Source organism: Sus scrofa, chromosome 16 (assembly GCF_000003025.6).
Source record: "Sus scrofa isolate TJ Tabasco breed Duroc chromosome 16, Sscrofa11.1, whole genome shotgun sequence".
NCBI lineage: Eukaryota > Metazoa > Chordata > Mammalia > Artiodactyla > Suidae > Sus > Sus scrofa.
This window is the reverse complement of record NC_010458.4, coordinates 45359894-45386839: the sequence shown is the minus strand read 5'-3', so window position 1 is coordinate 45386839 and position 26946 is coordinate 45359894. Positions and strand designations below refer to the sequence as shown.

The following is a 26946-nucleotide window of genomic DNA, read 5'->3' as shown; positions in this document are numbered from 1 at the left end:
ATGGACAAGGCAGATGCAACACAGCAAAAACCCATAGGTCTCCATGACAATTTCTGCCATGATAGAGATTCAAGGAGAAAGCCTATAACCATTTAGCCTCTGTTTCTTTTGTCTATGTGGTACAAACCTGCTATCCCTTAGGAGCTCTAAGAGGCTGATTCACAGACTCAAAGCTGGACTTGACTCTCTTACAGAGGCAAGGAGCTGATATTAAAGAACAGATTACTATGAAGTCTGCTGGCTGACAATCTGAATCAGAACAAGTAGCTGGGATAAAATATGCAAAGTAAATGATCGGGCGAACAAAGTCAGCCAAAGTACGGAAAAGCAGGCTTAGGCAGGGGGGTTGTTCCAAGGGCTCAGGCACATCTGACTGAGGATGAGGGCAAAGCATTCTCACACTTGGTCACCAGCCACACCCTCAAATAGGAAAGAGGCTATCGAAGGGAGCAGGCCATTTGGAAATGGAGAGGTTTTTTGGTTTTTTTTCTCGGTTTTTTGTCTTGTTAGGGCCGCACCCATGGCGTATGGAAGTTCCCAGGGTAGGGGCTGCATCGGAGCTGTAGCCGCCTGGCCTATACCACAGCCACAGCAACATGGGATCTGAGCCACGTCTGTGACCTATACCCATGGTTCACAGTGATGCCAGATCCTTAACCCACTAAGCAAGGCCAGGGATTGAACCCATGTCCTCATGGATGCTAGCCGGGTTTGTTAACCACTAAGCCATGATGGGAACTCCTGGAGAGGTCCTTTTAAAGGGACAGATTTAGGGAACCAGATTAGCCCTGTAAGAAATGGGGTTCATGTGAGCCTTGGAGGAGAAAGATTTAGAGCAGTTAAGGGAGGTCACAGAAGGGGAAGAGTCATACTGTAAGCATATGCTGTGTGTCTTTATGAAGGACACAGAGCGAGTGGGAATTGATTGCTGTATAATAAGAAAATGCAACAGGCACACATACCGACCCGCAGAGGAGGACATTTGCCCTTCATTTTTCTGAATCTACATAATAAATATAAAGCAGTTTTGACCCTGTGAGACCAACTATAAGTAGATATATCTAGAGACAATCTTTAGGACACATATTTCCAAATTCTGTGAGTCCTGGAAATTCCCCAGTAGCAAACAGGCTGTGACAACCTCTACTGTTAGAAGGGAAGGCGGGCAGCTCCCTCTCTGTAGGTATCACTCAGCTGAAGATATGGGCCCATGACTTGGGGAGTGGACACAGCCCTCCCACAATCTCTCATGTGGCTAGGAAGAACCCAGGTTCCTTTAGAACCCAGGCTCCCTGCCAGGGCGAGTGGCTGGAAATGGAATCTTCCGGGCTAGACAGATACTGCCCTAAGGCCAGGGTCAGACCAGCCTAAGAATTCTTTATGCATTTGACTCAATAACATTAGACAGATAGGTGATGGAAAGCAAGGCTCCAGATGCTTTTCAGGTTTGGACACACAGGTGTGAGGCCAGAGCAAACTTAGGGCTCCAAGAAGTGGTCCAGGTGAGAGTAGCAGCAGCATCACAGCCAGGCCTAAACCACTTAAACATAGTTAAGGGCTCCTGAGAAATTGAAAAGGTAAGAGGTTATAGGATGTACTGCTATGACAAGCAGGGGCCAGGTTCACGTGCAGCATGTATTTCTTCAACCGATTAGCTGTTTGGAGTTTTGAACAAAAATGACCAATACAGGAGTTCCCATCGTGGCTCAGCAGAAACAAATCTGACTGGTATTCATGAGAGGATCCCTGGCCTTGCTCAGCCAGTTAAGGATCCGGCATTGTCTTGAGCTGTGGTGTAGGTCACAGACATGGCTCAGATCTAGTGTTGCTGTGGCTCTGGCATAGGCCAGTGGCTACAGCTCTGATTCAACCGCTAGCCTACGAACTTCCATATATGCTGTGAGTGTAGCTCTAAAAAGACAAAAAAAAAAAAAAAAAAAAAGAAAAAAAAGACCAATACCAGAAGAGTATCTCTGAACATTATAGCCAAATGAGAAAAGCACAGCCACCTATTTAAAAGGCACAACTTTAGAATCTCAGAGGGTTTAGCGGTATCAGCACTGTTCAAGTTGCACAGAAAGTATAACTTTAAAAATTGCTGAGATCTCTCTCACACACATACACAAACGTGTTTGTTTTCTGTATGTATATATGAATATGTGTGTGTGTGTAAACAGCATATGTGAGGGTATTCCAGGACCCTTCTGGAATTTAAAAAATACCATGAGAAACATCCAAAGGAAAAAACTACTAGGTTTTCCAAAGTATTACATATCTGCATTTAAGCTACAATAAGTTACTGGTATAACCCAACAGAATGAACCATTTTCCTGTGTTCTTTAAACACTGGAGCACAGAGATTATGAATCTCCAAATCTGATAGCCAGCATCCTGTTTATTTGACCGCACCGGTGCCCTCATGCAGGTTCATGTGTATGTACAAGGCAAGTTTTGAGGAAAAACAAAGAATCGGTATTTACACAACTCAAAGGGTGTGCCCCTCTCCTACAATCATGTCACCTGTCTGTGCTGGATACAAATGTGGAAAGAGGAGGAACGCCTCCTTTAAAGTCATTTTCTCTCACCCAGTGTCAGCAACTAACTCTGAACTGCCTTCCACTTGTGGCATGAGCTTCATTGTCATTTTCAAAGTTTTGTTTTTCTGCATATATTCTAACAAACATGTGTCACAGAATAAGAAGGTCAGCCCTGTATTTGAAATAAATTTCAGAGAAACAGTAAAAAACAAAACAAAACAACAAACAAAAAAAAACCCCAAAGTTATGCAGACCTGTCATTTCAAACAGACAATAGACAATATGAAACAGACTGACTTGAGCTATCTTTCAATCGTACATCTGCACCTTATAAAGGTTAAATATTTAATACAGGGGCACATCTGAAAGGCTACAGAGAAGCAGAAGCTCCAACGCCTGAGTGAATGAAATGGATAAGTGATCAGATCAAAGAGAGGGACAAGCTGTCTCCTCCCCCTTCCCTTAGCTCCCCACCACTCACAACTCCAGTTCCCAGCATCCACATTTCAAAAGAACTCGAGAAGCACATTAATCAGGATTACCCAGGAAATCCGCCAGAAGGAGGGAACACCTGAACCAGGGCCCCCTCTGGCAGAGTATAAACTTTTCAAACTGTCACCCAATAAACAGCACCCCAGTTGCTAAGGGGGCCCAGGCAGTGGGGCGGCCTCGGAAGCCAAAGCATTCCCTCTCCAGGCAAAGGAACCCCGCGTTTTTACCTTTGTGTTCGCCGAAGCCTGTTCCCACTCCTCAAATGAGGCAAAGTAAAGTTTGAGAGCACAGTCCAAAAATTGGGGTCAGACATATCCATTTCTTTCTCGCTTCAATTCACTGCGGGTTCAAGGCCATAAGGCCAAAACAGAGAGGGGGCAAAAAAGAGAAAAAAAAAAAAAAGAAAGAAAAAAAGAAAAAAAAGACAAAAAAGATCCCAATTATCTACTCGCTCCCTCCAGAGGAAACGTGCTGCCAACTGTGATCTCCACAACTTGGAGCATGAGTGAGAAGTACCCGTCCTAGCCTTTAATTAACACACAGCCATTTCTCCAAGGTTCAGGAAACTTGTTTCCTCTTGGGTTTGCCCTCTCCTGGCCAGCCTCGGCCAGCTATAAACAGTAATTACAAGAGTTGGGCCGTGCGTTCGGCTCAAAATGCTGTCTGTGTGTGATTCAGTCCAAGGTACTTTGTCATCTGTTTGGCAGATACCATTTGCAGCTCCTGCGGGGGGGTGGGGGTGGGAGGGGAGGCGACTATTTTAAGTCTTCGGTTCCGGGAGGCTGTTGCTTATCAGCAAAACCATTCCACATCCGAACATGCCCAGTGCTGAGTTTCCTCCTGGTATCTACATACAAGGAAAGGAATTTCAGTGGAAAAAGCTCCTCTTCTGCTCCCCTCCTCAAAAAAGGGAAACTTAAAAGCACTTTGAGAAAGCTGGCCTGTTGGCGGACTCCAGTCCGGACACCTTTGTGCAGCCTCCTCTGGAAGGAGCTGGGCGGCGGGGACCAGTCCCCAGCACAGACACTCCCCGGAGGAGCGGGGCCTCATGGGAAAAGGAGCAGGCGGGACCGGTGCGGGAGCCCTGGGGGACCCGGGCAGCCCAGCATTTCCCACCTCCGCCGCGCCCCCGGCCGGGAGCCCCCATTGGATCGTTCCCTTTAAATAAATAAGCCCAGCGCGATCCCAAACGGTGGAGAAGGCGCCGCACACCTGGAAGCCATCCGTGATTCACTGCAGACTGGATCACCAGGAAAACACTACAAGGAAGTCAGTAACGACTCTGCGAGACGCTGTTTGTTGGGCAGGAAAAGCACGCCGAGGGGATGCCACACTCACCTGAATCCTCAGTCAACTCAATTTATGAGTTTACATCCATTTGATGAACTGCTACAGTGAACACCTGCTTGGCTTCCCCCCATCTAGAGACGGGTCAACCACTACCTATAAAGACACTGCCTGACATTTAGTTAACAAATGCTACAGTCATTTTCCTGCTAAGTGTGTGCAAGTTTGAAAGGAAGGAATGAGGGGAAATTGAATCAATGTTATTGTTACTCATTTCAAAGAAAGCCACAGTATTCCAATAATTCCCCAGACCCACCAAGGCTTGTGATTAAGTATACAAAGAAAAATATGAGAATTTAAATTAGCTGCCTTAAATCTGATGTAGTATGGCAAGAGATACTAAATTTTTTTTTTAATGTTTAAGCCAAAATAACATTAAAAAATGGTTTAGTTCATCCAGTAAATACTGGAAACAAACTTCCTTACAGAAATACACAGGTGAGGAAGAAGGGGATGGGGGCATCAGCTGAGAAGGGAGGGGACAGAGGAAGAAGAGGAGTTTGCTTTGGCATCCTCTTGATCTAATTCTGGTGACCCACAGAAATATTTTCACCCTAAGGGCTCTTAAGAATTTCTGATCATTCTTGTCCAGCGCTTTCTGACACATTATCTCCTCCAACTCTCAGAGATTCCTTGGATCCTTGAAAGATCTCAAAGGTAGACAAAGAAGACAATGTTTTCTTCATTTTATGTGGCAAAATATACTTCACCAGATACTTAGGGACTTGGTCCAGTACTTTATGCCCGATACTACATTTTTCTTTTAAAAAAAAAAATGTTTTTAAGTATTCTTTAGAGGCTGAGACAAAGATAGCACCATACCCTAGAACAGAATTTCCCAACCTGAGTACAGTTGACACTTTAGGCTGGACAATTCTTTGTTTTGGGGGGCGCTGTCTTGTGCCTGAGAGGATGTTTAGCAGCCTCCCTGACCACTACTCACTGGAGGCCAGATGTGACCATCAACAATGTTTGCAAACATTGCCAAATGTTCCCCGAGGGGCAAAATGACTCCAGGTTGAGAATTGTGGCTCTAGATAGAGGCTCTCTCTGAGAAAGGTGGACCTGAGCATTGGGTTAAGAGCAAAAATCTTGGGTTTGATTTCTGGACCTTACACTTAAAGTGGCCTTAAGCAAGTCACTGAATGTCTGCCCATCTTCCCTATTTTATGGGGCCCATGATAGAACAAACATAAATGAGATGACATACATAAACCCCTTCATGCAGTGTCCAGAACATGATGCACATAAAGGTTAACAATATGCAAAAGCTTAAAGAACACCTGCAGGAGAATGTAATACTAGAGCAGAGGGCATCCCACGTCATACTCTCTGCTTTCATGGTGCCCTGAAGATGCCTCTACAGGGGTGCTGGTCACATTGTATTATAACGGACTGTTTACTGCTTTCTTCCCTATTAGTCTGTGAGTTTCCTCAAGGCTGAAGTCATGTTTTATTGATCTCTGTATTTCTATAGTCTGACAGTTCCTGATTTATACAAGCATTTAATACATGCTTTTTGAATGGAGAGGCTTCAGATGCTCAGGTATCTATCCTTTCTCTTAAGATGCCCTGAAATCTGTTTTAGCAGGTCAATTGATTTTCTCAACAAATCCTGAATTTTTAAGAATCTCATGGGGATATTTTTTAAATTATAAAGACTTTCTCTTATTGATTCATGTGTATCTATAGCCTGTAACTGGAAACAGAAGTGCTATGCTAACATCCTTCCGGTCTTAACACGGCTCTAAGAAAAGTCACAACCAAATCCAAGGGACACTCTGTTTGAATCCTACCCCATCCCCAAAGATAAGCCCAGGGGAAAATTTTTGTGCTTATCTTTTAGGTATCCAGATAATTACATATCAGAGGCTGCCCAGGGAAGAATAAAGAAGCTGGTGAAAGGGGACTTGAAAGTGTACTATATAAATTACGGGTTGACGGAATGTTATGTCGAATGTAGGAAAGAGAAAATTGAGGGAACAAGCGACAGCTGTCCTTGAATACCAAAATAACTACCATGTGGAATAATTTTCAAGTGCAAAGATGAGAACGGCTGAAACAAGGGACGACTTCCTATGTAGGTGTCTGAATAGAGGTGAACTGAAGGACATGCAACAAGTGAAACTCAAGTTCGGGATGATTTAACTCTGGCGCAACTCTGCACTTCCCAAATTTCATTTCCTCTATGGTCCTTCCAGAAAATCCTATGTATGTGGTAACACCCATAAAGATAATGGCAATGAGGAGTTCCTGCTGTTGCTCAGTGGTAGCAAACCCAACGAGTATCCATGAGGATGTGGGTTTGATCCCTAGCTCTGCTCAGTGCGTTAAGGATGTGGCGTTGCCATAAGCTGTGGTGTAGGTCACAGATGAGTATCATATCCCACACTGCTGTGGCTGTGGCTGTGGTGTAGGCCGGCCGGCAGCTACAGCTCTGATTCAAACCCTAGCCTGAGAATGTCCATATGCTGTGGGTACAGTCCTACAAAGAAAAAAAGAAAAAAAAAAAAGACAATGACGGCAACAAAATGGATAAATCAGTGATATAAAACACATTTCTTCTCTTGATTGAATGATAATATTCTGGTCTGCGGGTAGCAGGTATTGCAACTATCATCCATCTGTACATTTTGGGAAATTCACCATGCAGATTCTCAAAGGGATGGCTAAGGCGTGAGTATTTTTAATGGTAATGTTTTCTGCACTTCAAAGGCATCAGAGAATTGGCGTTGTAGCCATAATGAAAAAAAATAAAAATTGGTAAAATGCATAAAGACCCAGGGAGGAACTAGTTAATACAGTGAAAGTGGCTGATATATTCCCACACTCCTTTAAGAGTGGGAGTAGGTGTGACACTGAAGTGTAACTTGTCTTCTAACCTGTTTGACTTGATTTGGAAACCTGTGATTCAGAAGGTAACGCAGTCAGTAAATACAAGAATTAAAATTGTCAGAACTACTGATATTTTCCTGCAGACAAAATAATTATGCGGGCAGAAACTAAGTACATTTTAGTTGCAAATGCAGTAAACCTCTGACGACAGAACTAAGAAGGAATTGAGATTATTAGAAAGTCTTAAGACTATGGCTGGCCTATGTCAATATACAAAATATTCAGTAAGATTTTCTACTGATTGCACAACACTTAAGCCTACACAGGCAGTAGACAAGCTTTGTGATCCAGAATGCTCATTCATTAATCAAGGTGATATTATCCGTCATGGTTTTTATGAGAAAGGTGAATGAGAAAGAAAAATAAGCTTGGCGTGCTATTGAAATGCTAGCTTAAGATGAAGTAAGTATTTAACAAATCCTTCATAACTCACCCCTCTCCTAACTATAAAATATTCCAGGTCCTTTTCACTGACTTGAATTCTCCTGCCTATGTCCCACCCTCTATCCCATGCTCACAAACCAGCATTAAGGATAATATCCCTGAAAAAAAAAATAAAGACAAAAGAGTTCCCATTGTGATTCAGCGGAAACGAACCTGACTAGTATCCATGAGGATGCGGGTTCGGATCCCTGGCCTCGCTCAGTGGGTTGAGGATCCAGCATTGCTATGAGCTGTGGTATAGGTCACAGAGGCAGCTCAGAGCTCCCCTTGCTGTGGCTGTAGCAAAAGCCAGCTCTGACTCTCGACACCTATCTTGGGAACTTCCATATGCCATGGGTTTGACCCTAAAAAGCCAAAAAAAAAAAAAAAAAAAAAAAAAAAAAAAGATGAATATCCCTGGCGCCATGCCTTGAATTTAGACACTGTAAGAGACAAGTTTAGGTGTGAAGTCTAGGAAGCTGTCAGCTCCCAGGACTGACAATCTTGCCATGAGGCCATGTCCAATGAGAAGACACTAAGGAGAGTGGAGTTAATATTGAGTTGCAAATGTACTCTGCTCTTGGCTTGGTCTAGCGAGTCCACTGTAAATTAACTGTAATCTCCATCCAGCCTTGTTATCAGAGCACCCAGAAGTGACCACATCCCCAAGGCTGTCCACCCCTAGAAGTGTACTTTGGATTTTTTTTTTTTTTTTTTTTTTTGTCTTTTTAGGGCCACACCCATGGCATATGGAGGGTCCCAGGCTAGGGGTTGATTCAGAGCTACAGCTGCCGCCCTATGCCACAGCCATAGCCACAGCAACGCGGGATCCGAGCCATGACTGTGATCTTCACCACAGCTCGCAGCAACGCCACTGAGCAACTTAACACTCTGAGCAAGGCCAGGGATCTAACCTGGGTCCTCATGGATGCTAGTTGGGTTCATTAACCACTGAGCCACCACGAGAACTCCTGGTCATCTTCTAAGTGCTCTCTTGAGAACTTGAGTCTAGAAGTGTGAATAGCAAATTGCCCATCCTGAATGAGTCATCCTTGTAATCACTGCCCGTCTTAAGAAATAAAGCTTAAAAACACTCTCTGACATCAACATCATGAATATTTTCTCAGGTCAGTCTCCCAAAGCAATAGAAATTAGAGCAAAAATAAACCCATGGGACTTCATCAAACTGAAAAGCTTTTGCACAGCAAAGGAAACCAAAAAGAAAACAAAAAGACAACTTTCAGAATGGGAGAAAATAGTTTCAAATGATGCAACCGACAAGGGCTTAATCTCTAGAATATATAAACAACTTATACAACTCAACAGCAAAAAAGCCAATCAACCAATGGAAAAATGAGCAAAAGACCTGAACAGACATTTCTCCAAAGAAGATATACAGATGTCCAGCAAACACATGAAAAAATGCTCAACATCGTTGATTATAAGAGAAATGCAAATCAAAACTACCATGAGGAGTTCCCGTCGTGGCGCAGTGGTTAACGAATCTGACTAGGAACCATGAGGTTGCGGGTTCGGTCCCTGCCCTTGCTCAGTGGGTTGACGATCCGGCGTTGCCGTGAGCTGTGGTGTGGGTTGCAGACACGGCTCGGATCCCGCGTTGCTGTGGCTCTGGTGTAGGCTGGTGGCTGCAGCTCCGATTCGACCCCTAGCCTGGGAACCTCCGTGTGCCGCGGGAGCGGCCCAGGAAATAGCGACAACAACATCAACAACAGCAAAAGACAAAAAGACAAAAAGGCAAAAAAAAAAAAAACAACAAAAAAAAAACAACTACCATGAGATATCACCTCACACCAGTCAGAATGGCCATCATTAATAAATCCACAAATAACAAGAGCTGGAGGGGCTGTGGAGAAAAGGGAACCCTCCTGCACTGTTGGTGGGAATGGAAACTGGTACAGCCACTATGGAGAACAGTTTGGAGATACCTTAGAAATCTATACATAGAACTTCCATATGACCCTGAAATCCCACTCTTGGGCATATATCCGGACAAAACTCTACTTAAAAGAGACATATGCACCCGCATGTTCATTTCAGCACTATTCACAATAGTCAGGACATGGAAACAACCCAAATGTCTATCAACAGATGATTGGATTCGGAAGAAGTGGTATATATACACAATGGAATACTACTCAGCCATAAAAAAGAATGACATAATGCCATTTGCAGCAACATGGATGGAACTAGAGAACCTCATACTGAGTGAAATGAGCCAGAAAGACAAAGACAAATACCATATGATATCACTTATAACTGGAATCTAATATCCAGCACAAATGAACATCTCCTCAGAAGAGAAAATCATGGACTTGGAGAAAAGACTTGTGGCTGCCTGATGGGAGGGGGGGAGGGAGTGGGAGGGATCGGGAGCTTGGGCTTATCAGACATAACTTAGAATAGATTTACAAGGAGATAGCATTGAGAACTATGTCCAGACACTCATGTTGCAACAGAACAAAGGGTGGGCAAAAAAAATGTAATTGTAATGTATACATGTAAAGATAACTTGATCCCCTTGCTGTACAGTGGGGGAAAAAAAAAAAAAGAAAGAAATAAAGCTTAAAAACTGGGGCTAGAAACGTAAAAGTTGAATCAGTGGGAATGGGTTGTAAGCAAGCTCTTCTAGAATTACTAAGGAAATGGTTTTGCTTACATTGCTAAAATATAAAGGAAGATGAAAATATCAATGAACGTTAACTCCTAGAGATAGATCAGAATGCTGAAAGCCAAGAGATGGGTAATAAGTAGGGTTCCATCAGTCTGGGGATATTTTAAAAAAATTTTTTTAAAAAAACAAAATCACAAGGGAAGAGAGATTCAGATTTCTAGAAGGAACAGAGGAAACAAAGGACGTTAAATAGAGAACTGCACAATGCCTAAGGGCAGGCTGAAGGGTAAAGTCGGAGAGAGGAAAGGACAGACTAAAAGGGGGCCAGGATGGCTACTTCCCTCAGGTGTTTCCTGGATCCCAGGAGAATCACAGGCTCAGAAAATGTAGCAAATAACCAATAACTTCACACAATCAAAAAGGGGAGAACAGATGGACAGGGGAAATGAAGCCCTTTCCTCCCCATTTAGTGGTTCCTTGATTTGTATGATAGGTAAGTAGAGCAGACCATGCATGAGGGCAGCCCAGCTCATGGGACCAGGGAGGGTTTCAACATCACTGATGAAAAGCATATTACCCTAGCACTCTATCCACTGATCCTCAAGCAGGGGGAGGTCCTGGGAGAAGCTCCAAGGCTGAATCTCCCCCAGGAAAGGAGTCAGACAAGCTACCAGAAATGTACACTCATCCCTACATGGCTGGAGGGGTCATGTTATAGGAAGGAGACTTCTGGGAGAGACCCAGAGAGGAGTGTGTCTCTCCATGCTGTCTGCTGTCTGGAAAACCCATTCATAAACCACACAGGCTGCTTAGCTCTATTGAGCACTGGCCTCTAATAGAGCTAAGCAGTCCAATTATGGAGCCCAGAGCAATGCTTAGAGACCAACGCCACCATCTGACAAAAAGGAAGGCTAACTCCTACACTGCTGTAATTTTTTTTTATTTTTATTCATTTATTTTGTTGTCTTTTTAGGGCCACACCCACGGCATATGGAAGTTTCCAGGCTAGGAGTTGAATTGGAGTTATAGCCATTGGCCTATACCACAGCCACAGCAACATGGGATCTGAGCTGAGTCTGTGACCTACACCACAGCTCAGGGCAATGAGCAAGGTCAGTGATTGAAATTTCATTTTCATGGATACTAGTAGGGTTTGTTACCACTGAGCCATGATGGGAACTCCCTAGACTGCTTAAGACCAAACCTTCTTGCCGCTTACTCTATACAGCCTTCCTAAGAGCCTCCTTATCCCTGCTAGGTATCTGCTCCTCTACTGGCTCTGCTCCTGAGAGGACCTGCAGGAAAAGGGACACACTGTGTCAGAGTCTGTGTGTTTGCAGACCAGACCCCCTCAGAGTAACAGCTCCCTAAGGGCTGTATCTTCATCTTTAAATCCTCGGTATAACCATTAGGATGAATGTTAAGGGAGGAAGGATTTGCTCAGGGTTAGAATATACTTGACAGCAAATTCAGGCCTAGAATCCTAACATTTGGAAGGATGTTACATGTTTTAGAAAGCTTTTTCTGGGTATTCCCTTCATAGCACAACAGAAACAAATCTGACTAGGAACCATGAGGTTGCGAGTTCAATCCCTGGTTTCACTCAGTAGGTTAAGGATCCAGTGTTGCTGTGAGCTGTGGTGTAGGTTGCAGATGTGACTGGGATCTGGAGTGGTTGTGGCTGTGGCCGGCAGCTGTAGCTCTGATTAAACCCCTAGCCTTCGAACCGCCATATACCACAGATGCAGACCTTAAAAGCAAAAAAAAAAAAAAAAAAAAAAAGAGCTTTTCCTGCATGGGGGGGCATAAATTGGGATGATGGGATTAACACATGCACACTACTATATATCAAATAGATAACTCACAAGGACCTACTATATAGCATAAGGAAGTCTACTCAATGTTCTGTAATAACCTATATGGGAGAAAAGAATGGATATATATACTTATATGCAAAATTTATTCACTTTGCTGTAAGCCAGAAACTAGTACAACATTGCAAATCAACTATATCCCCAATAAATTTTTTTTTTAAAAAAATAAGTTTTCTCTATTACTCTTTGAGTTTATCCATATGTGCTGTACCTGTTAGGTGAGTCTATGGGCTCCAATTTTACAATATCAGAAAATAGGCCATGCATGTGTCACTGTATGTATGCAGACACATGTAAATATGAGTCTTACTAGTTTGTATAAAACGTTCAATATTTTATGAGTAACAGTGAACCTCGGACACTAATCATTGCGTTAGACTCTCAATCTGGAGTTAACTTCAATGACGTGGTGTTTCTAGATGCAGAAGCTTGGTCTAGGGTACATCACTTCTCATCCAGCTCCTGAGCACGAAGTACCATGCAATGATAAGGAGTGAGTGTCAATTTGGTTTAAGTGGGTCAATGTGGTTATATTTATCCCTTTAGTAGCTGACACTAAGACCTTTCTGCAATATAAGATTGAGGTTAATTTATCAGGTCTTCTTTTCTTGAAGATTTTTCAAGGTCAGACATCTGAAGCTATGGAAAACTATCCCATTCAAATAAGAGGTAAGAATCTCCACTGCAGTACCTCATAGGGAGGATATACAGAGGTAGAAAACATATGCTTCTACAGCAGGCAGAATTTTATTCCGTTGTTAAAGTTGATTCAAACTATTCCACAAATCAGAGGAATTATGTCAGTGAACACACAACATTTTTTAACCAAGGAGTTCTCAAGCAAGTTTCAGTCCCTGGATCCCTTAAGTTATTTCACTCTTACAACAACAAACATTTTTAAAGAAATATTAGCTCACAGGAGAATAAATATGATGTTAAGCATAGAAAGTGGTAACACTTTTTCACTTTTCATAAATCATAGAAGTGCAATTAAAACATCAAACAGCTTTTACCTGTTTAACTGGCAGAGACTACAAAAAGGTAATAATGCTAATAAGGAGAGCATGAGAGGGGTCCTCTTTACCAACTTTCTGGAGAGTAATCTGAAGAATGAAAACACGCACACTACACATATGTACACACATATGCACATAGGCCTACATATACACAGAAACATACATATGTATATGTGTGCATATGTACGTATATATAATATACACACATATATATCTCCACATTCTAGAAATTATACAAATATAGTGGAGTAAATGCCCAAAGACCTAAGAACATGAAAGTTAATGTCATAATTCCTTATAATAGGTTAACATGAGGAAAAGCCCAAAGGTATAAAGACAAGGGCAATTATTAATAAATATTGAAACCGCCCCATAAAATGAAATATTATAAAAGCAATAAAGACCATTGGTGTACAAAGAGTAATGCATGCCACTACAAGGTTATAATTCCTTGAATCTGTGAATATGTCACCTTAATAGGAATTCCGCAGATGTGATTAAATTAAGGATATTGAGACCAGATTATTCTACATTATCTAAGTGGGCCCTAAATGTAATCACAAACCTCTTAGAAGAAGGAGGCAGGAGGAGATTTGATTACAGAAAAAAATAATATGACACTGAAGCCAAGTGTTATTCTGATGGTTTCGAAGAAGGAGGAAGAAGCCATGAGTCAAGGAAAACAAGGGAGGCGGCTCTAGTAACTAGAAAAGGAAAGGAAACAGAGTCTACCTTAAGGTTTCTAGAGGGAGTTCAGCCCCGCTGACTCTGTGATTTCAGCCCAGTGAAACTGACTTTAGGCTTCTGACCTATAGAATCCTAAGAGACCCAGTATATGTTGTTTTAAGCCACTTTTTGGGGATTTCTTACAGTAGCCATGGGAAACAAAAACAGTGCATTTTAAAAATATGTAATACATGGGAAATGCTCCTGAAATATTTTTAAAGGAAAAAAATGGAGTTTTATTATCCAAATCACTTATAATACAATAAATATGAATGTATATGAATAAAAGAGATGGAAATAAAGCACTTTTAGTGGACATTATGAGTATGGGGTTATGACTGATTTTATTCCTCTTCACACACTTTATACTTTCTAAAATAAATCTATATTATTTTTAATTAGGAAAAATCCTCAACTTCCAGAAATCACATTTTTGACACAGTCTAATCAGGAAGGACCTGAAAGTTCAAGTTCCTAAGAATTTAAGAGTATTTTGAAGTATTGACAAATTTAGGAAACACATACTTTCACTCCGAATTTTCATAAAATTTGATGGCTATTTTTCGACAAATTAATGCATAAATAAATGCTCTATAAACCTTAGAAATAAACACTAAAATTGCCTTAAAAAATAAGTCTCCTTTACTTGCAGGAATTTTACAAAATAAAAATGAAAAATATCTCTTTTTCCAGACATAAATCCTTACCTGTCTATGACAACTGGGCAAATGGCTATGTGCAAAGCTGACTGGGTTATAAATCCACACAGAGCTTTATTTGGGGTTGAATATATGTTATTACTAACACATTGGTCAGGCTGTGCATTTTATGTGAGAAGTTTTGAATTCCAGGCCTGCTTCACTCCACTGGGCTGTACGTGAAAGCCTTCTTCTTTCATTGCTCAGAAAAATCATATACTCTTGAAAACAAGCTCGGTTTTAATATAAGCCAAATATGTGGGCACTAAAAGATGATGTTCTTAATGTCCAAGAATTATATTAGCAATAATTTGGGATCACCTCTCCCCAACACATACAAACATTATTTTTTATGAGGCGAGATAATTCAGATTTTACTGCCTTTACTTAGCTAGTCTCTGAGAACTGAAAGGAAGGGACTGAACTTCTGATACCAATCACAGAAATATTCTTTGAGCCAATGTCTTGGCACACATGTCACAGGAGATGACCGTATTAATGTTCATAGGGATCAACAAACTTTCAAAAATAAGTTATTCCAGTTAGTAAGAGCTACAGCAACAGCCAAGCACATTATCCATTACAGTGATAGATGGGAGCTGGATGAACATCTATCAGTGTGAAACAAGAATTATCTCTTGGGACAGAGAATTCCAGTGGATGCTAATATATCAAAGATAAAAGAAAGACAAGGCCAGATGACATGTACATGGCAGAAATACAAAATTGAAGAGAAAAGAGCAAATCCCATTTAAAAGTGGCTAGAAAAATACACAACTTTGGAAAATTAGAAAATGGGAGAAAGGTAAATTAGGATAGCTTTTTACTATCATTTATATACCATTTATATAAAATGATGGAAGAACAGCAGGTGTTCCTGCTTTCTCCCTTCTGGGAACAGCCTGGTCATGGCCTCCTTGACCCCCTGCTTGGGTTAAGGCAACACCCAATCTGCTCCCCACTCCACATTATTCTTCCAGAGCTGCCCAGCTCCAATGTGTGCACATGCTCATTTCACTCTCCTGGGAGACAAGGTTCCATAGCTCCCCACTGTTGCAGTTATATGTCTTCAAGTAGGGTTCCTGTCCTACTATCATTGAGTTACCTGGGGTGCCTGTTAGAGATGCAGATTTACGAAGGCTTCTCCATATCCAGTGATTCAGGATTTCTGGCGGGGAAGCCCAGGAATCTGCATTCTATCCAAGTGCCCAGGAGATCCCCCTGTACATGAAAGATTTAGAGGTTTTTCACAGGAAAATCCAACCTTCTTTAAATGGAATACTTTATGATGCAGCCCCTTGTTATCTCTCCTGCCTCCTCCTTTGACATGTGTCCCTTTGTGCTTTATGCTCCAATAATAGTAAAATATGTACTTGTCAGAAATATCGAATTACTTTAATCTCCCCAAACACAGCAGCTCTGCCATACCTCATTGCCTTTGCACATCCTGTTCCCTGTTTCTAGAATTTCCGCCTCCTCTGCCTGGAAAACTTCTGCTCATCTTTCAAGTGTGAGCTATAAGGCTACCTCTCCAGCAAAGTTTGCTTTCTCTCGCAGATCCGAGTGTTTTTTTTTTTTCCCTTGGATTTCCAGTGAATTTTATGCATATGCATGCCTCTTGTATAGCAATCATTCTACTGTGCACAATTGTGTATTTACAGGTCCAATTCTCCACTAGGCTTTAAGCTCTCCAAGTACAAGGTCAGTTTCTATTCATCTGTGTGTGCCTTAAAGTACACAGTAGATAATCAGCAGAATGTGTGGTTGCACATGCATTGTTTTCTAAGCTCAGTATTAAAAAAAAATGCTAGATTGATTACTTTTCTGTTTCCCTAACTTGTAGCCATAAGCCCTAGGGGGATGTCCCAAAACCATGTTGGCTTTTGTCAACTGGTTGGATGATTTTTCTTCTAAAGCAGAAATTAAGGTTTATGGGTTTTAGGTCTATTTGAATGACTCACTAAGAAATGAACCAAAAAACACTATTAGCTTTTTACTTTGCTTCACAAGGATGGCTGAAATGTTACTTTGTCTTCCTAGAAAAAAAGTAACCAAAATCCAGAACTTGGGCTGGAAATTCAGTCTTACCAGGGACACAACCAGCATGAGTAATGCAGTGCTGTGAGCAGAGAAGCCAGAACATCACAGCAGTAGTGAACAAGGTTTGCAGCCTGCTGAGGACCACCGCACAGCTCGAGGCTCCTGGCCCAGCTAGGTCAATGTCCACAGCAAAATATTCCATCCTACTGAAGAGGAGCTGCAGTGATGAAAAGACACTGCAGACCTGAGAGACATTGGACAACCAGCCTTCTCCAACATCTTCTGTCCTAGCAACCCTGTCCCTTTGGCAAATGCCTGTTCCTCCATCTCCACCCTGCTCTTATTCCATAGTCAACCAAGCCCATCTGAGGCCTTAACTAAGAATTAATGTTTCAGTTGAAAATGTTGAAGATGTGACTATGGAGCTGGGTTTACATTTGCCTTTTTAAAGGGAAGTACAGTTGATTTATAAGGTTTCTGCTGTAAGCTAAGTGATTCACTTATACATCTGTATCTATCTATCTATCCATCTTTTTCAGATTCATTTCCATTACAGGTTATTACAAGATACTGAATGTAGTTCCCTGCGTTATGTAAGTCCTTGTTGCTTATCTATTTTACACATCATAGTGTGTATCCGCTAATCTCAAATTCCAAATTTACCCTCCCCGCTTCCCCTTTAGAAACTGTAAGTTTGGGAGTTCCTGTTGTGGCTCAGCACACATACCAACTAGTATCCATGGGGATGTGGGTTCAATCCCTGGCCTCACTCAGTGGGTTAAAGGATCCGGTGTTGCCATGAGCTATGGTGTAGGTTGCAGATGTGGCTCAGATCTGGCATGGTTGTGGCTATGGTGTAGGCTGGCAGCTGCAGCTCTGGTTTGACCCCTAGCATGGGAACTCTCATATGCTGTGGGTGTGGCCCTAAAAAAGAAAAAAAAAAAAAGAAAGTAGAAACCATAAGTCTGTTTGCTATGTCTGTGACTCTGCTGGTTTTATAAATAAGTTCATGTGCATCATATTTCAAATTCCACATGTAAATGATGTCATATGATATTTGTCTTTCTCTTACTTTACTTAATATGGTAATTTCTAGGTCCATCCATATTGCTGCAAGATGGCATTATTTCTTTCTTTTCATGGCTGGGTAATATTCCATTGTATACATACACACATGCATATATATACATGTGTGTATATACACACATACACACCATGTCTTCTGTATCCATTCATCTGTTGATGAACATTTAGGTTGCTTCCATGTCTTGGCTATTGTAAATAGTGCTCCTATGAACACTGGGGTTCATGTATCTTTTCAAATTAGAGTTTTCATCTTTTCCAGGTATACACCTAGGAGTGGGATTGTTGGATCTATGGAAACTCTACTTTTAGTTTTTTAAGGAACCTCCATACTGTTTTCCATGGTGGCTGCACCAATTTACATTCCTGCCAACATTGGAGGAGGGTTTCCTTTTCTCCACATAGTGGGATTTACATTTTAAAGAGGACTGAATGTTTTAAAGAAAAGTACAAGCAATAGGCCTGGGACAGAGTTCACCCCTGACTGCAGGTGTGTGAGTTCAGTGATGAGGCTGCCACTCGGAATCTGGAGGCAAGCTTCCCAAAGACTGGCAGCCATCACGCCATCTAGCCAGTGCTTTTAATTAGAAGCAAAGACACAAAACCTTGCCCTGGAAGGACTATCAGTCCCTGAGGGTAGATTCTCTTGTATCTTTTATTTTCCATGCAAGCATCGAGGGCAGAAGACTTATTTAATAATTATGCGACCACCAAAAGTGATCATTATTTTATATAATAGCACAGTTATATGTGACATTATAAAAACAACAGAAAAAGTTTAACTACAGTATGATTATAGGCATAAAATCACGCATGCATAAAGAAAAAGATTTGTAGGCATCATAGGAAACTGCAAACAGTGCATCCTAAGTGATTTATTTTAGTAGCTTATTTCTATGATTGTTGTTTTAATATATATGAAAGCACACTCGAAAAATTCCTGGCCCTTAATAACTTGCTCCACAATTTTTTCAATTTGCCTTGCTGCCAACTCATTTTCCCTGAAGCAACTCCAAGTACCTTCAAAATAACACCACCTGATGCAAAACACACAGAAAAAGCAGGAGGGCTTGGGCTGTCTCTGGTGGAGCTCAGCGAGAGACAACCTTTGGTTGTTCACAAACACTAAACTATAAATTGCCAGGGGCTAGAACTGAACATCTGAACATCTTGAGTGACATTTGACATTATCAAAGTCCCTTCTCTCCCCTTCAAAATAATCTTTTCCTTCTATTTATCCTTTATTAGCACTGAGTTCCACAGCTTTAAAAACATTACTGCAGAAACCATGGCTTTCATAGATCCAACTAGTGATTCTACCCCAGAAGTGGGATCCAGTGTAGCCAGCCCTCCATAACTGCCAGTTCTCCAGCCATGGGTACAGAGGGTCCATTGTCCTATACCATTTTATAAAAGGGACCTGAGTGTCCATAGACTGTGGCACCCACAGGGGGTCCACAGGTGGAACTAATCTTCTGCGGATACTGAGAGATGCCTGGAATTTAGCGAGTAGCCAGGTATCTGTAGGCTACATAAAACATAAGGTATTGTTTGTTACGTTCAGCTTTTCTGGGGAGTGAAGTCTACTGAGACTTTGGAAAGCTCTGGCCCAGTCCTATAAATCACAATGGCGTTTTTACTATGTGTCTTAAAAATATAAGTCAGGGAATGGAAGTTCTGGGTGAATCAATTACCTACCTGTCAACAGGTGATCAATGGGTTGAGCCCTCTGGTTAACAAAGTATACAAACAAGGACAATTTTGGAAAGGAAGGGGCCAAGACATCCTCTTTGTGATGTCTCCTATATATCCACCATGCTATAACTTATTGAATTTTTCAATGCGCTACTCCCAAAGGAAGCATAGCAAAGAATGAGGGAGAAACAATGAACAGATGAACAGACCAGAGTGTGCACAACAGACAGCTAGATTTATCAATGCATACTAGGTACCACAAGAATGTGTCATGCTTGACATCTGTAAAATCCCTTTCTCCTATGCCATTGGCTACCCTGGAGTAGATTAGGGCATAACTGCTTCTTTGAGTGAAGTAGGAATTTGAGGTCCTACATTTCAGTCACTGTCTTGTGAAGCTTTCACTGCAACATTTCTGAACGTTGTTTATTTTTACGTTTCATCCAAAGACTCAGCATTTCAGGAGGGAATAACTAAAATCATAACATGCTCTTTTCCTACAAAGAGCCCAGTAAATAAAGCAACAACAACATCGCCTTCCCCCATGAAATCACATCGAATCTTCCTGCCAGATTTCTGGAAACTCTAGAATAGATTCATATCTCAAGGTTTCTAAGAATAGTTAAGTAACTTTATTAAAAAAAAAAAACCTCAAAGAGAAATATGACTAGACAAGTTTATCATCACCTGAGAGATGAAGTAATTAGAACAGGTGTGTTCATATGGCTCTTTAAATTTGAAAACTGATTTCATAAATCAAATATACTTCTCATTAAAATTCATTACCAATTTCAAAATAAACTAATAGTGTTTCCAAGGCCTTATAAACATGTATTTTTCCTTCTTTGGTAAAAGAGAATAATCAAAGCATGAGTAATAGACATTCACTGATAATCCATAAATTTCACCTTCTGAAATTATTTGAACTTCTTGCCACAATGAACCGTCCATAGAGCTGTTGGCAATGGGTAAACTCTAAGTCTGAATTTCACTTCTTCTGCTTGTCTCCAGGAAACTCGTGTGGACTTTCCAGACAGCAGAGAAATGCCCTAAAATAGAGATCTAGAGAAAAGCAACAAAAGCAAAATTCTCAGCTAGTTTGTGTGTGCGTGTGTGTGCGTGTGTGTGTGCGTGTGCGTGTGTGTGTGTGTGTGTGTGTGTGTGTGTGTGTGTGAGAGAGAGAGAGAGAGGGAGGGAGGAAGAGAGAGGGAGGGAGGGAGAGATGGTCTGACTATTCTGACATTAGCTTCAGATTTTAAAAAAATTAATGAAAATGAGACATGGAAAACAAACATTATTTAAAATAGATTTGAGATACATGACCCAAACATTATTTTATGTTTTAAATGAAAAAAAAATCATCGCATTTTGCTTATTCTAGAAAAAATCTTTCCTTCATTCCTGGATGGAAAAAAAAAAAAAAAGCTTGCTTAGTGTGAATGCTTGTTTAATTGCAGACTCTTGGGAACTCTCTTAAAAAGTTCATCTGAAACTATTTCTTACCTTAAAAGGGCTGGTTTCAACATGTCATTGGAGGAAAAGAAATAACACTTCACCATAGAAAATAACATTTTCACAGGGCTATGCTGTGTGCCAACAGCGTTTTAATCAAACCACACACCTTCGTTGCTAAGCTTTGATATCATTGCTATCGTGTATCCATTCCCAGATACCAAAGACTCTGCCCAGCTTGTGGGAAAATTCTGGGCTGACACATACTTCAGTGAGGCAGTGAGAACTTCAACTAATCAATGACTGGGCAAAACCACTCTTTCTCTAGATACTCTATTCTGGGACTATTTTTGAAGCCTTGATGAGAAATCAGCCTTCCTAAAGGGAAAATAAGTAGCCTTAACCACATTATGCATAAGGAAGGGTGAGGAGAGAGATGTGGTGAAAAGGTGCTTCTGAGAAGCTGAGGAGAGGTGGAATTCAGGGCCATTTAAAAACTAAGAATTCTCACCTTTGAAAGCCCTCTCTGACATACTACTAAGCATATCAAAAAAAAAAAAAAAAAAAAAAACCCCGATCGCACATTAAAGCTTTCTTTTCCCTGTGAAGCATGTTTTAAGTATTTTATAGTTTTGCTTTAGAGATAAACAATCATCACATACACTTGAGAATTCCTATGAAGTGTGAGGATCTAAAATAGAAATTGTTTCCAAAGATTACGTGTTTATGAATATTAAATTTAACAATAAAGTGGATATGTTACATTTATAAACAAACATTCCTCTAATAAAGCTATAAGCCAACATCTGATTTCAGATAGGTTAAAATGTGAAAAATGTAAGTTTTCTTTTCCTTCTTTTCTTTTTTTTTTTCTTTTCTTTTTAGGTCCCTAATCGTGGCATATGTAGGTTCCCAGGCAAGGGGTTGAATCAGCGTTAGGGGTTAAGTCAGTGTAATCCACATGACAAATAGCTTTTTCTTTCCCTCAGTTTTTTAATGGATGGGGCTCATTAGTTTACATAATCATCGCAGCCATGGCAACTCAGGATCCGAGCCGAGTCTGAGACCTACACCACAGCTCACGGCAACGCTGGATCCCCCACCCACTGAGTGAGACCAGGGATCAAACCCACATCTTCATGGATACTAGTCAGATTCATTTCTGCTGTGCCATGATGGGAACTCCAAAAAATGTAAGTTTTCATAGATAAAATATGGTATACGTTCGGATTTTGCAGCTTCCCTTTGGTGTTTTTTCCCTTTACACTTGACATAATTCTACAAATGTCTCTTCACGCTGGGGACACAGGGTATGGATGGAGGGGCAATCTCTCATAGAGGTGGAGAAACAGATTCTGGAGCCTCTGTCTGGGTGTGTAATGACAGCATCAATATTTACAGGTTCTGTGCTCCTGGGTAAGTGCCTCAGTTTTCTATTCCGTAAAATGAGAAAAAGAGTACCTACCTTACAGGACTGTTGCTAGGATTTATGTTAGTATTTTTTGAGTGTAGAGAACAGTGTATGGTATTCTGGACGTGTCAGTCATGTTACTGTTTTTTTCAAACCTAATGGATGAAACGGTTCTGGGATAATCACTTTCCCCAACAAAGCTGCTCATCCATTGGGAGCCATATACCAAACATATACCAGACATATCCATGTACCAAATCCTACAATGTCCTTAGTTCTATCTTTCCCTTCTCAGAGGTTCTTCTCTAGGACAGGAGTGGGAGAGATCCCAATGCTACAGCTAAATTCTTCTGGGTTAAGGCTCAAAGAGTAGGCAAAGGAGAGAGACTAAACACCTCCTCTCTCCGGAATAAATATTAGAGTCACCTCCCTCTAGCGGCTCAGATATTTAATTACAACACACCTGGCCAACTGTAATTCTTTAGGTCTGTTGTAATGAAGATAATTCAGAGAGTGGTAAATTTAAGTGAAACATCCATTCTAAGCCAGTGGAGGGCAAAACACAAAATATAAACCAATGAAGCTTTATTCATAAAGAAATACTAAAAATTTGCACAGTGTCATAATTATTAACTGCAGCATCACAAAAAGAGCAACTTTAATGAAATGTAACCCCCTTGTAGGTATTTAATACCTACTTCAGTGTCCTCTAAGTAAGTCAGTGTAATCCACATGACAAATAGCTTTTTCTTTCCCTTAGTTTTTTAATGGATGGGGCTCATTAGTTTACATAATCATCCCTAAAACTAGGACAGTGCTCCCACTGTCACTCTGTAGTGAAATATTAATCCTACCAAACCAAATATTTGACATGATTTGTTGGTCTTGGAGTATTTTCCTTAAACCATTAACTTCTCAGGGATATGGGGAGACGGGAAAAAAAATAACACACCTTTCACTGGAGTTGTGTTACATAAGGAATATATAACAAAGGGAACTGGATTTTCTTTAAGAGTATTGAAATTAGTTTTTAGCAGTTTATGTCCTAAGCCATTTCAGCCACTCAGGCATCCAGATCTTCTGAAAGATTCTGATTTTAAAAACACATTACATGTGATTCGTCAGCACACACTATGGGCTATATACTGACAAAGGAAGGTTACAGCAAATAAAATGTAAAAGTGTGACTACTTTGTCATTTATAACTTCCTAAAAGGAGTTCCTGCTGTGGTGCAATGGGATCAGCAGTGTCTCTGCAGTGCCAAGTGGAAGGTTTGATTCCCTCCTTCAAGCAGTGGCTTAAAGAATCTAGCATTGCTGCTGCTTAGGTTGCAGCTGCAGCTTGGATCTGATCCCCATCCTGGGAACTCCATATGCCCTGAGGCAGCTAACAAAGAAAAAAGAAAAGGCTCAAAAAGTTCACTTACTAGACACAGAAGGATTTCCTAAAACAGGGTTCTCCTTTTTTCCCATAAACTTTATACACACACACACACACACACACACACACACACACTTGACTTTAAAACACCTCTTACAAAATACATCCAATTAAAGAGTGTATTTTATTCTTTCATGCTGTTAAACACACTGATATCAAGAATTTTTTTAGCATATAAAATACCATGAAGAATCTAGTAAATCAACATAATTTCATACCCAAGATATCGAGAGGTGTGTAAGAAAACATACATGTACATTCATATTTGTGTAAAGCAAACTGTTGTGTTGCAGAGGGAAGAATTTGGGTTTTATTTATCTAAATAAATAAGCAATTTATCTAAGGGGCATTATTCTCTCAGCATTTGGACCCACGGGGCTAGAAATAAGCCATGGGAAAGAAAAATGGATGTGCACATTTACAGATTCTCTTTCAAGAATAATGATCAATTATTTCTCTGTTTAAACACTAATGATCCCTACAAACCTAAACCTATTCTTATCATACGATCCAGCAATTGCAATCCTCGAAATTTTTTCAAAAGAGTTGAAAACTAACGTGCCCACAAAAAAGCTGCACATAGAAGTTTACAGCAGTTTGATTCACAACTGTCAAAACTTGGAGGTGATCAAGATTCCTTTAGTAGGTGCATGGATAACGTGTGATATATCCAGTAATGGGGTGGTATTCAACGCTAAAAGAAATGAGCTAAGTCATGAAATGACACAACACAATCTTAAAAGCTGATTAGTACATGAAAAAAAGCCAATCTGAAAAGGACACATACCATATGAATTCAACTAAATGACATTCTGGAAAAGACAAGAACTATGGAGACACAAGTGGTTGCCAGGCTTCGGGGGCTGGGAGGGGTGAGTGGGCAACACAGGATTTTTACAGCAGTGAAAATAATCCGTATGATGCCATAATGATGGATACATGTCATTATACATTGTTCAAACCCATAGACCGTACAACACCAAGAATCAACTGTAATGTAAACTGTGGACTTTGGTTGATAACGATGTGTCAGTGTAGGCGCATCAATTATAACATGTGCACCATTCTGGTGGCATGAGGCTGGTTAGCAATGGGGGAGGCTACATATGTGAGGGGGAGGGGGGATATGATATATGGGAAACCTCTGTACTTTCTCCTCAATTTTGCTGTCAACCTAAAACTCTTCTGCTCTAAAAAAATAAAGTCAATTAAAATTTTTCCTTGGAGTTCCTGCTGTGGTGCCTCAGGATTGGTGGCCTCTTTACCATGCTAGGATGCAGGTTCCATCCCTGGTCTGGCACAGTGAGTTAAGGATCCAGTGTTGCCACAGCTGTGGCACAGGTCGCAACTGCGGCTTGGATCTGATCCCTGTCCTAGGAACGCCATATGCAGTGGGGCAGCCAAAAAAGAAAAACAATTTTTTTTCCTTCAAATTTGGCCCAGGTTTTACTAAAGGAATCTTGATCACCTCCAAGTTTTGGCAGTTATGAATCAAACTGCTGTAAGGATATCTATGATGACGGGTTATTCTTTTAAGAAAGACCAAACCCTCCCCCCAAAAAAAACCCTACACCCCATAATATGAAGCCCAGTTTGGTCCAGTTTCCCTCTCCAGGCTCAGCCTGCTGCTGCCCCCACTGTGCTTGCCAGAAGCAGGGCTCTCTGTCCCACACCCACAACACAGCCTTTAAACCCATCCTATCTGCTCCTGCTGTGCCCTCTGCCCAGAAGGGGCCTCCCTGCCAGCCCCTCTTCTCTTCCTGATTGACATCTTTTCATCCTACAACCACAGAGCATCTCCTCTGGGAGCTTCCTGTTGAAAGGGAATCAGACAGAATTAATCCTCTCTCCCCTTGTCTGTTATTATATGACAGTTTGCTGTTTTCACATGGGTCTTCCCTGAGGGAAGGTCATGGGTCATTCATCTTGGCAGCCCAGCCTCTGTTGTGAGGTCATTATTGGCGATCAATACGTGCTTGTAGGATGAAGGAGGGGTTCTACAATGTGTGTCTACACGTGGGTGGCTTCGGACCTCTCTGAGCAGTAAGTGCTACGCAAGTAATAAATGAGGCCCAGATTTCTCATCTTGCTCTATTACTTACTGGAGTTTTCCCTGTCATATGAATACATTGTCGGTTTTCCCCCAGTTCAATTGTTTCTATTCCCTCATACCCTTATTCCATCTACCCAAATCTTAGCCTTCCTTCCAAGCCTGGCTTCCTCTCTTACCTACCCCAAAGTTGGTTTTTTGGTTTTTTGTTGTTGTTGTTGTTGTTTTGTTTGTTTTCAGTTAAAACAACATGCACAGGCAGGCTCCAGGCTGAAGGAAAAAAATGGGTTTAAGTCATAAAAGCCAGAAGGCCGGTACTAGGAAGAAATCTGATCTGCCAGCAGGGAAGGGAAAGGGCTCAAAACAGAGAGTTTTCAGTGATCTCAAACCGACCAAGAGCCTGATTTTCCCAGGAGGAGTATCTAGTGCCTCGCAAGCTGCTGGTATCACAAAGGCATTTGTCCTGTGTGAAGCGTTTCTTCTGCTCCTGCCCCAGCCCAGGCCCCTTATTTCCAAGGCCTTTGCCTACTCACCCTTCAGCATCACTCTACGCAGGGGACCGCTGTCCCGCTTGAAACTATTTTGTTTCACTTCTGTGAAACCAATTGTCTGATTTTCCTCCCAATCTCTGGCCCCCTCTCCTCAGTGCCATCTCCCTACCTGCAGTTTCTCAGGATGTGTCCTGGGGCCTCCTCTCACTAGCTGACCATGTCACCTCCCACGGTCCTATATACTGCCTCCTGGCCTGGAAGTCCCAAATTTGCTTCTCCAGAGCTAACCTTTCCTGGAATTCAGCCTCCATGTGGGTATCACATAGACATCTCAAATTTAATGTAAACCAACACAAACTCTTGTTTTCTGCTACAAGCTCCTCCTCCTCAAGTCTCCCCTAGCTTGGTAACCAGAAACATCATCTACTCCATTACTCCAGCCAACAATGGAGAAGCTGTCTTTGATTTGGCTTTTCCCTCAATCCCCTCCCCCCTACCCCCCACTTCTATATCATCTACTAGCAAGTCCTGTGCAGTCTCCAGAATTCAGCCTGAATCCAATCACTTCTCTCCAAACTCACCACTCACCTTCTGGGCCAGCCACCATTCTCTCTCCTTCACCCCCCACCCCACCCTCCTGCCT

At 41.4% G+C, this 26946-nt stretch overlaps 1 protein-coding gene across 19 annotated transcripts in view; it reads right to left on the bottom strand.

The window, feature by feature from the left end:
* MAST4 (microtubule associated serine/threonine kinase family member 4) overlaps positions 1–26946 on the bottom strand; it is a 589582-nt gene that overhangs the window by 175261 nt on the left and 387375 nt on the right. For 2 of the 19 annotated variants that reach the window (XM_021076762.1, XM_021076763.1), the window contains exon 1: positions 3257–4349. The exons of 16 other annotated variants lie outside the window; for them this stretch is intronic. In XM_021076762.1, the coding sequence (XP_020932421.1) occupies positions 3257–3348 (92 nt within the window). In that variant the 5' untranslated portion in view covers positions 3349–4349. Of the gene's footprint in view, positions 1–3256; positions 4350–26946 lie in introns of those variants that run through there. One more of the 19 variants, XM_021076767.1, reaches the window with a different exon arrangement.